The sequence below is a fragment of the Astyanax mexicanus genome, chromosome 6 (assembly GCF_023375975.1).
Source record: "Astyanax mexicanus isolate ESR-SI-001 chromosome 6, AstMex3_surface, whole genome shotgun sequence".
Lineage (NCBI taxonomy): Eukaryota > Metazoa > Chordata > Actinopteri > Characiformes > Acestrorhamphidae > Astyanax > Astyanax mexicanus.
Window position 1 is genome coordinate 55,426,839 of NC_064413.1, and position 15,662 is coordinate 55,442,500.

Consider the following 15,662-nt stretch of genomic DNA (forward strand, 5'->3'; position numbering starts at 1 on the left):
ATATATATATAAAATTAAGCAATAATACACTTGAGGTTCGTGCTATAATGTGTAATATTGGCACTGCCACAGTCCAAGTGCCGTAGATCAGCACAGCAGTACCAATATTACACGTTATATCACGAACATCGGTGTATTATTGCGTGTATTATACCACAGTTCCATTATTGAAAGCTGTTTATTGAAAGATTTTAAAGAGTTAAATTGGAGGAGAAAATAATAGGATCTGTTTGGTTATAAAAACTCCGCCAGTTAAAATAGACTCCATTGCTGCTCTGTTTGTAGCTGTGCTGCTTGGCTTGTAAGCGCTGCTGCATCGTTGCTAGGTTACCTCTATGTGACGGAGTAATACAGTAATACATGGAGAGCTTCGGTTAAAGTGCGATTACCGGCTGATAACGGTATTCATAGAATGCCTCTCAGCCAATCATATTGCAGGATCCGAACTAACTATGGTGTAAAAAGTGATGAATAGACACTACAGCTCTGTGCAGATTAAACCCATGCACTTATTACACTACAGCTGCATAATTAGTTATAGTAATAAGTAAGTAATAAGTAATACATTTATTAATATTAATTTTAAACACACAGTAATCAGGAGTTACACCCAGGTGATGAATAGATAGCACGATGGATGGTAATACTAAATAAAAGTTAATAATAAGTAAATACCTGTTAAATTTACATGTTTATTCTGTAGCCTAAACACACACACTCATACACACACAGACACACACACTACAGCTGCTTTACACTGATTATTACAGAAAGCTAAATGCGATATAGGTCAATATTTACAGAGGTAGATATGCAGTCATTACACGCTGCACATTGCATGATAAAGAGACTCATATTTTTCTGATTATAAGGTGCAATTTTTTCATTTTCCAGCAGGACTTTGTTTTTTTTTTATTAGCTGTAAGCCATAATCATAGATAGAGTGTATCTAGTACAGATTTCAATTTTTATTTTACATTGTAAAATCGTATTTCCTTGCACTTCTTCTCTTCCATCCTCTGCACTGCTAATTTGCTAACACTGCAAATTTACGTTTTTTACAAAATACATTTATATATAAATAATATAAAACTATAACAGTTTTAAAGTTAAGTTTTAAAAATGCTTCTGTCCAATTTAGAGTAATTAAAACAGTCTAATTTCTGAGAAAAAACAGTAGAAATATTTGCATTACTTGCAATATTATGGATTTAAAAATATGCATTGCAGAAAAAGCAGAAATTGGCAACAATAATGCGTTTTAAAAGCTTTTTTTAAGCCAAAATGTGAGTAAATTAAATGAGTGCAGGTCTTACCTGAGTCCTGAAGGATCCTGTATCTGCAAGCATGTTGAAAACAGGCATAGTTAGAAGTCAGATCCACTTTTATACACTTCTACTCACTTCTACACACTTCTACGCACGAACGTACGCTGCAGATCTGACCAGCGTGACCGGATCACGCTGTGCTCAAGCTGTTTTTGTGGTTTGTTTTTGCTAAGCTCTGTGTGCGTCTTGACAGCAGGTAAGGGGGCGGAGTCAGCCCACTCTAACAGAGATTCTGATTGGCTCTTGCTAAGTTAAGGCCTCGCCCTTCTACACAACACCCTGGTCTAGACTGAACTTTGTCCCATTAGACTGTGGTACACTTTCCACCTGTCTGATAAAACCATCACACACACACACACACACACAGGTAAACAAGAGGACCAATAACAGAGCAGAGCGGGCGGAGGAGGAACAGATGGAAGAGTAAACAGCTGTAAAGTGAGGATGGAAAGCTGAAGCAGGTCATGCGTGCAGAACTGTGGGAAAAGCAGAGCTATAAAACACATTTACCTCACTTCCTTCCTCACCTGTCTGACCTCAGGACAGGTACAGATCACCTGTTAGAGTTTCTGCTATACTGTATATTCATTTATACACTACAGGTCAGTTAATACCAGACAGGTATTACACTTTTAAATGATTTAAATTATGATTTTTATTATTAAATCCCTTTTCCTTAATTTGTTTCATTTATTTGAAAATGTCTAGTTGTGTCTCTAGTGTGTTCCGGTGATCCAGTGTAACGCTGCTTTAGTCTGGTGGAGGAGTGTGTGTGTAGCAAGGAGAAACGATATGATTTCAGCTCTTGCTCATAAATATTCAATATTCATACATGCAAACATATCGCCTCTGACTGGCTAAAACAGCACTGCGACACCAGGAGGCAGCGAGAGGTACAACAGTTAAAAACATTTTAAAATAAAGACATTTATTTTTACACTAATCACAGTCTTTACAATGTCATATGTTACTTAACAACATGTTAATAATGCCCTGCTAAGTTCAGTTCAGCCACTGACCTAGAGTCTTAGAGTCTCTGTAAAACACCAAATCCACCGGAGATCCTATTTAAACCTATAGTTACTTACACACAGAGGTGGGAAATTCAGAAAGTCCAGAAAGTAAAAATTCATTTTACTTTTAACTAGTGTAAACAGTTTTAAACATACATCTCAATTGTAATTGGCTGGTGGTGTTTTTCCTCCATAGACTAATTCTAACCATTTGTTTCTTAGCTCTGAATTACTGGGTAAAGTATATAAACACTGATGTGTTATTCGCACAAATAACACAAGAATGAACTGCATGCTGTTCCTAGTGCTGTTAGTTATCTCCTATCTGAGGAGACACATCGCCGCCCGGCTTCAGCGATGCTGTCTGTGGGCGGTCCCGAGTCGAGGTGGGGGGGGGACCATGAATACTAATGATTCACGGGTTGACGTAGACACATAGTGTTTCTGAATATATCTACACTTATGTGTGTGGTGGTCTGGAAATGAGGTGTGTTCAGGTAAATTTCTGGAGTTTTGCTTGTTTATCTTGGTAACAGAAAAAAATACAGAAGCTCCACTGACTGAATACAACCTAGACAGACATCTAGAGTCAGACGTTCATTGTTATCTTGGCAGTAAATTTTTTACAAAGGCGCGACACAACACGTGTATACCCCCGCTTATTACGCACACACATGAACACAATTCAACTTTTACATAAAAAATACACAGAATAAACGAGAATCTCTCAGCTAGAGTTTTTAGTTTAATATCCAATTTTAAGCTAATGCAAGCTGCATGACCGGGATTCGAATCGGTGATCTCCTAATCATAATGGTAACAGATGTAAAAACAATGATTAAAGACATTATTAGACATTTTGGTCTTGTGTTTTAACTTGTGTCAGATTATCATCTAATGATGGGTGATTGGTTTGGCGTGATGATTAAGGGAATAAATACATTTTTAATCAATTAATTTTTATTTTTTTGATCAAATTATTATTGCTATACTATATGTACAGTTTTAGTACAACAGCGCACACAGATACAGCTGAAAACTGCAGTATTTAAATGCATTATCAGCAAAAACAGCACGGCTGCATTTACACATCAGTTACAGAGGCTTCTACACACACACACACACACACACACATTTACTTATATATACAAATATACACTATATATATATATATATACACACGACTGCATACACTCAAACACACGACTCAGCAGAAGCAGATAAATCTGGTAATGCATTCCTGCACACACACATTATCAGATACGCAAGGGCATGAACCTGCAGCACACACACACACACACACACACACACACAGCCTGTGTATATGTTTAAGTGTGTGTGTGAGCAGGTGTAGGTGTGTGCAGGGCTTTGTCTTTATTAGTTTAACACACTCTAAAGCAGGTTAAACATTATCCATCTATACACACAGCGAGCGAGGTCATCAGACACCTCCATCATCACGCCCTGCTTCTCTACACTCTTTATTATTATTCTCCTCCTCCTTATTTCAGCAGTTTCTTTATTTTTTAGGACCCACAAGAGAGAAAACGACTATAGAAATACAGATTTTATATAGAAATAATTATTATAGCTCACATATAAGGTTAATTGTATGCAAACCTTTGTTTTTAGTATCTAGTCAGATTTTTCCCTGCTTTTGCAGCAATAACTGCTATAATTAAACATTTCTGAAGGAACTTTAGCCCATTCCTCGGTACAGAACAGATTCATCTCTTGGATGTTGGTGGTTAATGTGGTTTTCTCACATTAACTGCTCACTTCAGCTCCTTCCACAACATTAACATTGCAAAGCAACCGCAAAGCAACCAGCATTGTGAATGACCCCACCCATCCCTCACACGAACTGTTCTCCCTCCTGCCTTCGGGAAGAAGGTACCGCAGCATCCGGTCCAGCACGACCAGATTCTGCAACAGCTTCTACCCCCAAGCCATCAGACTCCTCAACTGCAGAGACTGAACTGATGGTTTTTCTGTACATGCACACACACTCTTACCCCACTTACCCCAGAAAATGGAAAGCACTAAAAACCCTACTACCTCACTGGACTCTATTGCACACTGTGTAATAGAGTAATTACTACCTCACTGGACTGTATTGCACACTGTGTAATAGAGGTAATTACTACCTCACTGGTCTTTTTTGCACACTTTTTGCACACTGCATAATTTGCACACTGTCTTGTTATTTATTATTCTTTGTCTGTATTGTGTTGTATTGTCTGTCTGCACTTTTGTACTGTTGCACTATTGTTCTGTCTACACTGTGTTTATGTGCACCATGGTCCCTGGAGGAACGTTGTTTCGTTTCACTGTGTACTCTGTGTATAGCTGAAATGACAATAAAAACCACTTTGACTTTGACTTTGACTTTGAATTAAGGTCAGGACTTTGACTTTGACTTTGGCCCCATTTCAAAACTATGATGCTCCCACCACCACGTTTCACAGATGGGATAAGGTTCTTATGCTGGAATGCAGTGTTTTTGCTTTCTCCAAATATAATGCTTTTCATTTAAACCAATGTGAGAGAGGGGCCTTCAGTTGCTTAGAAGTTACATTGGGGTCCTTTGTGAACTCGCCAACTATTAAAACTTGTTTTTGGAGTGATGGCTCTTTTAGGCTCTTTTAAGACTTCTGACGAAAATCTGATTATGTTTTAGGTCATATTTAGGCATAAATATATAAAATACTAAAAGCACCACTGTATTTCAAAGCAGTATACAGCTCTGGAAAAATTGAAGAGAACACTTTCTGAATCAGTTTCTCTGATTTTGCTATTTATAGGTTTATGTTTGAGTAAAATGAACATTGTTGTTTTATTCTATAAACTACAGACAACATTTCTCCCAAATTCCAAATAAAAATATTCTCATTTAGAGCATTTATTTACAGAAAATGAGAAATGACTGAAATAGCAAAAAAGATGAAAAGAGTTTTCAGACCTCAAATAATGCAAAGAAAACAAGTTCATATTCATAAAGTTTTAAGAGTTCAGAAATCAATATTTGGTGGAATAACCCTGGTTGGTTTTTAATCACAGTTTTAATTCATGCAGCTTGACATCATGTTCTCCTCCACCAGTCTTACACACTGCTTTTGGATAACTTTATGCTGCTTTACTCCTGGTGCAAAAATTCAAGCAGTTCAGTTTGGTGGTTTGATGGTTTGTGATCATCCATCTTCCTCTTGATTATAGATTTTTTTTAATTTGGTAAAATCAAAGGAACTTGTCATTTTTTAGTGCTCTTTTATTTTTTTTCCAGAGCTGTATGTTTATTGACATTTATTATGCCTCACTAATTCGTGATAATGTGTTATGAATGTGTTCTTACAATCTTAAAGACATGGCATTCATAGAAAATGATATATATTATACACAAAATACTAAATAACACATTTAAAACTTGGTGGGGTATAACCAGGCTAATGTCGCTAACCTGTAATGAAAGCTTGTTTCCTTGTCTAAATTATTATATGTTGAATATATGTTTTTTGAGAGTTTTAGAACATAGTTTTAATGTAGTTTCTCTACAACCACAACCAAATGTGGTCAGTCAGCCAACACACAGCTTTACATTGGTGTGCACTTTGAGGATAATGCTTATAAGCTTATGTATACCAATTAGCATCATTATAGTTTATCTAAAACATTACATTATCTCACACAAGAAGCTTATTACAAAAACACTGTTTACATCCTATAAAGCTATTAGCTTCAGCTTCAAGCGCCTCCATCACTGTACTGATAATGACATAGACATATATATACATAGACTCCGCATAGCCTGCCTCCTGGCACAGGCTTCTACGCTATGCGGAGTCTATGTATATATATATATATATATATATATCAGTACAGTGATGGCGGCGCTCGGAGCTGAAGCTAATAGCATTATAGGATGTAAGCAGTGTTTTTAATAAGCTTCTTCTGCACTTTTTAAGTTATTAATGCCTCGTTTTAAATATCAGGGCTCTCTAGATTCTAGTAAGGAGGTGTGGAGCTACTTTGAGCTGGATAACGGTGTAAAAAGTGATTAATCAGGGTAAATTATGCCCCGTATCACCCAGTCTGAAGGGTGTTTGTTGGATAAACTGTTAAAATTTCTGGATCTCTGAACGCTGTGGGAGAACGGTGTGCTATTCATCAAAGATAAGAACGTTTTATCATGTTTCACTACAGCAAAAGTCCATTTTACACTCCTTTAAGCTCTGTAAGGTAATGGATGGTGTGCTTGGTGGATAGACAGGCTTTAAACCCTGTAGACAGACCTGTGTTTGAGGGCGGGGCTAAACTCACCTGAGCTGTTGCTTTTTCCACACATGGCCACTCGACCGAGGCATTCCTTATGAGCTCCTTCTCCACACTTACAGCACTGATAACCCTGATTAAATATACCCCTGCAGAGAGAGAGAGAAAGAAAGAGAGAAAGAGAGAGAGAGAAAGAAAGAAAGAGAGAGAGAGAGAGATACATCAATAAAAGAGAAAAACACATCTAAAACCAAAGGAGACATAAGAAGACTAAAGGTAAGGCTGTTCCTTCACCTTCCCTCTCAAGCATTTGTGGTTGGAGTGGCGCAGTGGATAACACCACCGCATGCTTGTGAGCTACCACATCATGTGGGAGACCGGGGTTCAATTCCCTGTCTGGGTAACTATGCTGGGCTACACCAATGAGAGTCCTTGGGCAAGACTCCTAACACTACATTGGCTTAACTCTGTAATAGAAATAACCTTGAAAATCGCAATGGATAAGTGTGTCAACTGCTTCACGTCCATCTCGAAAGTTCTAAAAGTTTTTCAAAGTTTTTAGGCTTTTCCTTCATCTGACCCCAAAGAATCTATGGCTGTTCCTTCACATCCCTTTTTTAAATTCTGTGTTCTAAGTTCTTTCTTCGCACTTTTCACGGGTCTTCTCATTCCCTTGCTTCCAAAGGTTCAAGTTCCTCACCTTCCCCTCAAATATATAAGGTTTTAAGACTGGTCATTCATGTCCCCCTTGAAGATCCTAATCCTGATGCTCTGTAAAATCTAAAGCGAAGGCTATTTTTCAAAAGATTTCCCTTCTGAAAGCTTTAAAACTCCTTCACCTCCCTTTAAAAAGTTTTAAGACTTTTCCTTTAGCTCCCCTTCAGCTCAGTTTCTTCCTTCACCCTCAAAGAATCTAAGGTTCTTGTAATCCATGTCTTCAGCAAACTGTTTTTGGGCTTTCTTGTGTACAGACTTCAGAAGAGGCTTCGTTCTGGGGTGAGAGCTATGCAGACCAATCTGATGTAGTGTTGGTCTTCACCCTCAAGGAATCTAAGGTTGTCCCTTTGTCTCTTCTCCTAAAAGATTTGAGGCTTCTTTACCTGTCTCCAGAAGTTCAAGTTCCTCACCTTCCCCACAAAGAGTCTAAGACTGTTCCTTCACCATCCCCCTTAAAGGTTCTGTGCTGTGGCTGTTCCATCATCTCTGTAAAAACTAAGGCTGTTCCTCACCTTTCCCTCAAATGTTCCGGTTCCTTCATTTCCCCTCAAAAAATCTAAGGTTGTCCCTTTATCTCTTCTTTTAAAAGTTTTGAGGCTTCAAGGTTCAAGTTCCTCATCTTCCCCCAAAATAATCTAAGGTTCTAAGAATGGTCCTTCACGTCCCCATTGAAGGTTCTGTGCTGTGACTGTTCCATCACCTCTTTAAAAACTGAGGCTGTTCCTCACCTTTCCCCCAAAGGTTCTGGTTCCTTCATTTCCCCTCAAAGAAACTAAGATTCTAAAACTGGTCCTTCAATTCTTCCTCAAAGGGTCGGTGCTGTTCTGTTTTCTTCATTCTTTCCTCAAATAATCTAAGGTTCTAAAACTGGTCCTCCATGTCCTTTTAAAGGTTCTGTGCTGTTCTGGTTCTTTTTTTATCCTCTCAAAGAATTTAAGGTTCTAAGACTGGTCCTTCACAGTCCCCTCAAAGGTTCTGTGCTGTGGCTGTTCCATCACCTCTGTAAAAACTAAGGCTGTTCCTCACCTTTCCCTCAAAGGTCCTGGTTCTTTCATTTCCCCTCAAAGAATCTAAGATGTGCTGTGGCTGTTCCATCACCTCTGTAAAACCTAAGGCATTTCTCTTACATTACCCACTTGAAGGTTCTGTGGCTACTCCTTTATCTCCCCTTTCAAAGGATCTGAAGCTGTTTCTTGACAAAGACTGAGACTGGGATGTTTTAGAGGCTGTTTCTCAACTTGCCCAAAGGTTCTGGTTGCTTCATTCCCCTTCAAAAAATCTAAGTTTCTAAAATTGGTCTATCTCATCCTCCTCTTAAAGGTTCCATGGCTTGGTTTTCTTACTTCTTGAAAAAGTTCATAGCATAATTCTTTACCACCCTGTTCAAAAGGTACTTACTGTAGGCTCTTGCATACTATTCCTGTTCAAGTTAATTCACCTCCCTGTTCTGCTACCCCAGCCCTCCTGTGGGTTCCTGACCCCCAACTCATGAAGATACTGATGCTTTTCCATCACACTGCTCCACACCTGGAGATCCTGAAGCTGTTCCGAGGCCTGTTTTTACACAGCGGCTGGAGAAGCTCCGTCATTAATATGATTTAAAGCCTGGAGGACAGGAGCTGTGTCCTTTCTCTCGTTTTTTACAGCAGTAGAGAGACGCATGAGCTTCGGTCTAGATATAGTCGTGTCAAGATCCATCACAGTGTCCCTAATGATGATCAGAGAGAGAGATGTGAGAGACTTCCCAGAGGATATTAATCTCCTCCTCTGTCTCTCTATAACTATCACCATCACTCTCTCTTCATTCCTCCTCATATCTCTCCTCCTTTCTTCTCTCACTCACTCATATTCCCACTTAGAGAAGAAAGAGCTTCATACAAAATTTCTTACAAAAAAGTATTGAGACACCCGCTCAGTAATTTCTTCTGAAATCAAGGTTATCAAAAATAGTTATGTTTTGTTTGCTTTTGTTGGAGTAACTGTCTCTACCGTCCAGAGAAGATGTTCTACTAGATTCTGGAGAATTGCTGTGAGGATTCGGGTGTTGGGTGATGATCATCACACCACCTTATAATCACCAAACTCTTATTCTTATTATAACCCTCTAGATATTTCACACTGGGAATTAAGATAGCATGGTGCTACCAGATTCATTTTAGTTTATCTTCTCCAGGGAATCCTATTCTATTGGCAGTACTCCTCTACAGGGACTATAGCGAGCTGTCAACCATGCACCTAACAGCTTGATTTACAGCGTGTTAGTGTGTCTTTGCTATCGTAACGACAGGAAAAGTACACCTTGTGTGGCTTGAAACAAATGGCATGTACAAATTATTCCTTCCCCTGACCCCAAAGAACCTGTAGCTGTTTCTCCACCACTCTAAATCTAAATCTAAAGTTAAAGCTGTTCTTTCAGCTGATCCTAAAGATTCTGTAGCTGTTCCTCCATCAATCATTTAAAATGATGTGACAGTTCCATCACTCTCTCTGTGAAATCTAAAGTTAAGGCTCTTCCTACAGAACCCATGGCTGTTCCTCCACCAGTCATTACAATTTTTGTGGCTGTTCCATTACCTTCTCTGTAAAACCTAAATCTTGATTTAGGGCGTGTCTCTTTGCTATCGTAATGACAGGAAAAGTACGCCTTGTGTGGCTTGAAACAAAATGCATGTGCTTATTCTCTTAATTAATCATGGGTGTGGTTCATTTTGGTCGTAACGTGAAATAATAAACCAATCAGAGTGTCTCTTGCTCATCATTCTCTTTAAGAGTCAGGTGAGCTCTGACTTTGGCGGATTGCTATTTTAACGGTGAAGCTACCTGGACGTGTCCAACAAACGCTTCTCAGCAGAGGAAACTGAGCTGCTGGTTGACGCTGTGAAGGAGCTCCAGCAGCTCATTTACGGGAACAGCAATGTTATTTTATTTACTATTCTGCACGTGGGGCATCTGTGTTGCCAAGATAGCGATGAACGTCTGACTGTTGGCGTCTGTCTAGGTTGTATTCAGTCAGTGGAGCTCCTGTGTTTTCTGTTTCAATACTTCAGAAACGTACCTGAACACAGCTCATTTCCAGAACACCACGCCAATCAGTGTAGATATATTCAGAAGCTCTGCTGCTGTTTAAACCAGACAGGAGGAACGAGTCAAAATAGACTGTTGGCAGGGTGTAAGATAGCAATGAGCATGATGACACACCCTGTATAAATAGCTGCATGCATTTACTGGAAGGGGTGTCCATAAGCATTTAAACACAGAGCATACTCAAGTCCAATATTAGGTATATTATAAATTAGCATTATTGCATTGGGTTTTTTTTCTATTTTTTCTAATTTGTCACATGAATTAAAAGCCTGGGACAAAAAAGGGACAAATATTGCATATTAAATATGTCCTTTAATGCCATTTAGCCAAAACCTTACTGGAAAAAAGTACCTCACCCAACTAAAATCCTTATTTTAGTGCATATACATCATCAGCTCAGTCTTTCTGGGATTCAGATTTAGGTAAGAGGCTGCCAACTATGATAAAATATCTGCCAGACATGCTGAGAAACAAGTAGGAACTTGAGGAGGAGCTGGTGGGTGGGGAGGTGAAGATGAGTTGAGTGCCATCAGCGTAACAATGGTACGAGAAGCCTACATCACCAGCACCGCTGGCGTAGTGGGAAAAGAGAAGAGGACCCAACACTGAGCCTTGCATGACGCCATTCAAGCACTTTTTGTGAGAAAAAAAATAGAAGAGTGCCAAGAAATGAGCTATTTAATATGATGGAGAACAGGAGAGGACCTAGTATTATTCGCACTTTAATTTCCCATAAACTGTGAACTTTAAGAACTTTACGAACTCATTCACTTTACCAGCCTTAAGCTATACACCATATACCATATTTGCACTACTGATATATACTATTTATACTGTCATTCCATCTCAATCACCATCAATATTGCACTATTGTCTTACGTATGTTTATTGTGTCCTTGTTGTTTTGTACATATAGTGTCTCCCACTCTTTTATATTATATATCTATTTCTTTTTTTACTTATATTTATATATCTATTTCTCCCCCACACCACTGCACCTTGTTTTTGTCTCATGTATGTCTATTTGTGTCCCTGCTGTATTGTACACATAGTGTCTCCCATTCTCCTTTATTATATCTATTATCTGTACTTGCTGTAAAATTGGGAAGGAGAGTAACGTAATTTCAATCCTCTGTATGTCCTGTAAATATGCAGTATTGACAATAAAACTACTTGACTTGACTTGACTTGACTAGGCCTTGTGGGACACCGGTGGAGACTCTTCTGAGGGTAAAGGAGAAGATTGTAAAGCACTGCGCCTTGTGGGATGTCACTGAAGAGGCTGTTTAGGCAGAGAGAGGAGTGTAGATAACGGAACATAAAGTCAGCAGGACGCCAAGCATGGAGCCCTGTGGGACACCGATGGAGAGGATCAGGAGAAAAAGTAGAAGTAGAACAATTACAGAGCCTCTTACGCTTTTCCATCACAAGGAAAAACGAATACTAAGTTGTGGACCCGGCAGTGCCGGGCTTTTCCAAATATGGCTAATGCCTCACTGTTAATGCTGGTGACTGGGCTAGTCCAACATCCAGTCATTAACGCTGAATTAGCGATGCTGGGAATTGGGCTTGTCCAATGTTGTTAATGCTAAATTAGCAATGTTAGCAACCTAGCTTGTCCAATGTTGCTGTATTACTGTATTAGCAATGCTGGCAACCATGATTATCCAAATTTGCTAACGTGGTGCTGCTACTCCAGCAACAAGACTCGTTTAACATCGCCAACACGTTAGCAATACCGCTGTCTGGGCTTATGTAACATTCCTATGGCAGTGGTCCCTAAAACTGAACAGTCCTGTGGTTCCAAGTATGGTTAGATATCCTGAGAAAAACAGTCTGTTCAAGTAGAAAAAGTGACTAATTAAGAGTTTGCCGAGCTAAACGAGAAGAGGACCAAGCACTGAGCCTTGAGGGACGCCAGTGCAGAGTCCTCAGAGGAAGATAACCAATCCCTGTGCCAACTGAGATGCCAGTGGAGAGGCTCCTGAGGAAATACAGAAGGAGAACAATTGAGCAGCTTTGTGAGATTCCAGCAAAGACTCTGCTGAGCTAAAAGACAAGAGGACCGAGCACGGAGCCTCGGAGGACGCCAGTGGGCGAGCTTTGTGGGAATAAGAAGATAACAAAGCCCAGTGCCAAAAGAGAGATGCCAGGGGAGAGGATCCTGAGGGAACAAGAAGATAACTGAGTAGGAACTGGGGAATGTAGAGAGTTCCCTGAGGCTGAGGAGAAGAGGGACAAGCACTGGGTCATGTGGGACACCAAGAGCGAGTTCATAGATGTAAAAATGGAAAAACAATTTTGCATTGGTTTTCTTGTGCAATTGTCTTATATAAATATTTGGACAGTTGTCCTTTTGGACAATATGCTAGTAAAGTGCCTCTTCCTGTCAAAGTAAGCGACACCATAATTAATTACATTGAAATCACATTTTATCTCATGATTTTTCTGATGGTTGACCTAAAGATATCTGTATGATGAACTGCATATATAGGCAGGTGTACAGATAGCATGGTTGCACCAAACAACAGCTATTTTAGTCAAAATATTGGAAATCTAAGATTACTGTAAATAAACGGAGGCACTTTACTCATCCAAATAAACAGTTTTCAATAGAGAAATCTATGTAGAGTAATATCCAGCACTCATTTGAAAAATATATATATTTTAAAAAATTACAGTTTTGTTGACTTAATTGCTTCCCCCAGCGGCAAGACGTGCTGAATTAGAAATGTCCCCTATTATCATCCACCTTACTTTCGGCTTAAAATGCCATTTATTAAATATAAAAAATATGTGTACCTAAGCTTGTATTTTATTAATAACAACTCTTAACATGATACCAGGCTGTAAAAGAAACTAAACTTAAAATTGTTCTCATTAATGTGATTTTTTAATCAGCTGAACAAGAATATTGACTAACAACTCATTGATCATTTTGTTAAAAGTTGGTCTAAATAAGTAATCTGTGTTGCAAAATTTACAAATTGAATTTGAAACCAAGTTGAGGCCAAGCCAACTACTCTGCACTACTGCACATGCTCAGTTTGACTCTTTAGTTTAATGGGGTCTACTAAGCAATTCTGCAGTGCTTTTCAACTGATTCAACTTATTTACTCATTTCTGTGGAAAATGTATTACTTATTGCCTGCGCCACCTATTAAAGACATGGCTTAGCGTTTCTGCACTGTGCCTATGGGATCCAGCAGCTCCCATTGGTGTATAATGACATTTAATTTGTCCTTTGTGGGCAACCATACTCTGATTACTTCAGGAAAACATGGCGACACCCTTGTTTACTTTGATTTAGGTACAACATTAAAATAGAGAAAAAATAGCCGTCAAGCTACAGAAATGCGTTACGCGCTCCGCACAGTTTTTACATCACTGTTAGCGATACTAAAATACTGTTTTATGATGTGATTTTTTGTGAGAATAACGTTTAAAGTGTTCGTTTAAGGCAGGAGCTGATGTGATTTTTGAACTTTGAATTTCCTTAACGCATGTTGATGATGTTAACTAAGGGAAACATCATTAACTCACCTGAGCAGCATCTTGCAGGCACTGCAGGCTGTGATCCTGTCGAAGGTGTGCATGCGGAACTCGTGGAGGTTGCTGTTCCCATTCTCTGGCCGGATGTTGGAGCTGGAAAAAGTGAAAAAAGAAAAAAGAGAGGAGAGGAAAAAAAATATGGATGAATAATATAATTATCAAAATATTTTCAGATAAGAAAAAGCATTTTATCATGATTGACATGACAGACACCAAACACACTGTTTATTTATTAGGGAATAGGCTTACAAAAGTAGTAAGGGACAGGCAGGGTCGGCAACAATATGGCAGCAAATATAAACAGCATACCAGAGAGTATTTAGGCAAAAACAGGGGCATGCACGGTAAATCCAGACAAAGAGAGAGGGCAAAGGCAAAAGAGGACTTAAAAATACAATAATGGTAAAAAAGGTATAAACAATAGGGTGGGCAAGGCAAAAATCGGCAGTCGGTAAGCAAAAAGAATTTGCTAACAAAAAAACAAAAAACAAAGAAGACTTGCTGTAGAAGAGCTAGATAACTAGATTCAATACTCATCAGGAAACAGAGCAAACTGAGGGGTATTTATACTAGAAAGGACAGGTGAAAACAATTAGCAACTGGGGGAGTGAGAACACCGTAGCGTCACGTGAACAGCAGAGTCAGGGAAATACAGTGTGAGTGTATGCTGGGAAGAGTCCAGAGCTGGCAGACTATACTATACTATTTTAATTTTTAATCAATATGGTCCGACCTGTAAAGTTTTTTAAACAAACTAGGTGCTTATAAGAAGTTTATAATGTATAAGGGTACATAAAATTGATAGCAGAAGTACTAAACATGAGCAAAACCAAAGAACAAACTATTTACCCCCTTAAGTAAGTATTAATCCTTATGCAGAAACAATTGCGAATAATTTTGTAATAATAATTTCGTTTACCACAGTTGGTGCAACTGGTCCATATTGGTGCAATTGAGGGAAATGTGGTCTTACTGTACATACAGGGTTTGAGGGCTAAAGCAAGCTGCAGTCTAAAACCGAAAACATAATATAAGCAAGCAACCAAAACAACACTACAAAAATCTATAAAAGGAAATGAAAGAGAAACATAAACAGGATCAAATGACACACTTAACAAACAGGAAATAACACTTGGTATGCAACAGGGAAATGCTGGTAAGAGTTCGCAAAGTAATGAGTAAGTGATACAATCAGGTTTATATACTGTATAAACAGAGGTAAATGAGAAACAGGTGATACTGATCAGCACTCTGGAGATTGTTAGTTGACTTGACTGGTTTATTTCACGATTTCAGTACATTCCTTTTTCTGAAGCTGCTTTGTGACAACTTTTGTTGTAAAAAGCGCTATAGAAATACATTTGAATTGAATTGAATTGAATGTAATAGTGTTTTAGTGTTTCCTGTAGTGAATTCCAGCTGGCTGCTGCTTTTCTGTAGCTAAAAGTTCAGTAAAAACTCTAATGTATTTTAAGTGCACCTTATAGTCCGAAACATACGGAACATTTAAACAGAAAAGCAGAATCTTATATAATTAATAATTAATAATTAATAATTGTATACTCTGAAGGGTGAAAAATAAAGAACACTACTCTCTCTCTCTGTATTTCTTTCTCCCTCTCTCTCTGTGTATCTCTCTCTCCCTCTCTCTCTCTCTCCCTCTCTGTATCTCTCTCTCTCCCTCTCTGTATCTCTCTCT

General features: G+C 38.7%; 1 protein-coding gene across 3 annotated transcripts in view; it reads right to left on the bottom strand.

Annotated features, from left to right (window-relative positions):
• Positions 1 to 15,662, bottom strand: part of LOC103022015 (guanine nucleotide exchange factor VAV3) — a 228,910-nt gene that overhangs the window by 95,534 nt on the left and 117,714 nt on the right. For all 3 annotated transcript variants that reach the window (XR_007439653.1, XM_049480878.1, XM_049480877.1), the window contains exons 16-18: positions 13,955 to 14,056; positions 6,659 to 6,759; positions 1,317 to 1,339 (exon numbers count right to left, since the gene is read on the bottom strand). Coding sequence is in view for 2 of the 3 variants with exons in the window: in XM_049480878.1 (XP_049336835.1) it covers positions 1,317 to 1,339; positions 6,659 to 6,759; positions 13,955 to 14,056 (226 nt within the window). In the remaining variant the exon portion in view is untranslated. The remainder of the gene's footprint in view (positions 1 to 1,316; positions 1,340 to 6,658; positions 6,760 to 13,954; positions 14,057 to 15,662) is intronic.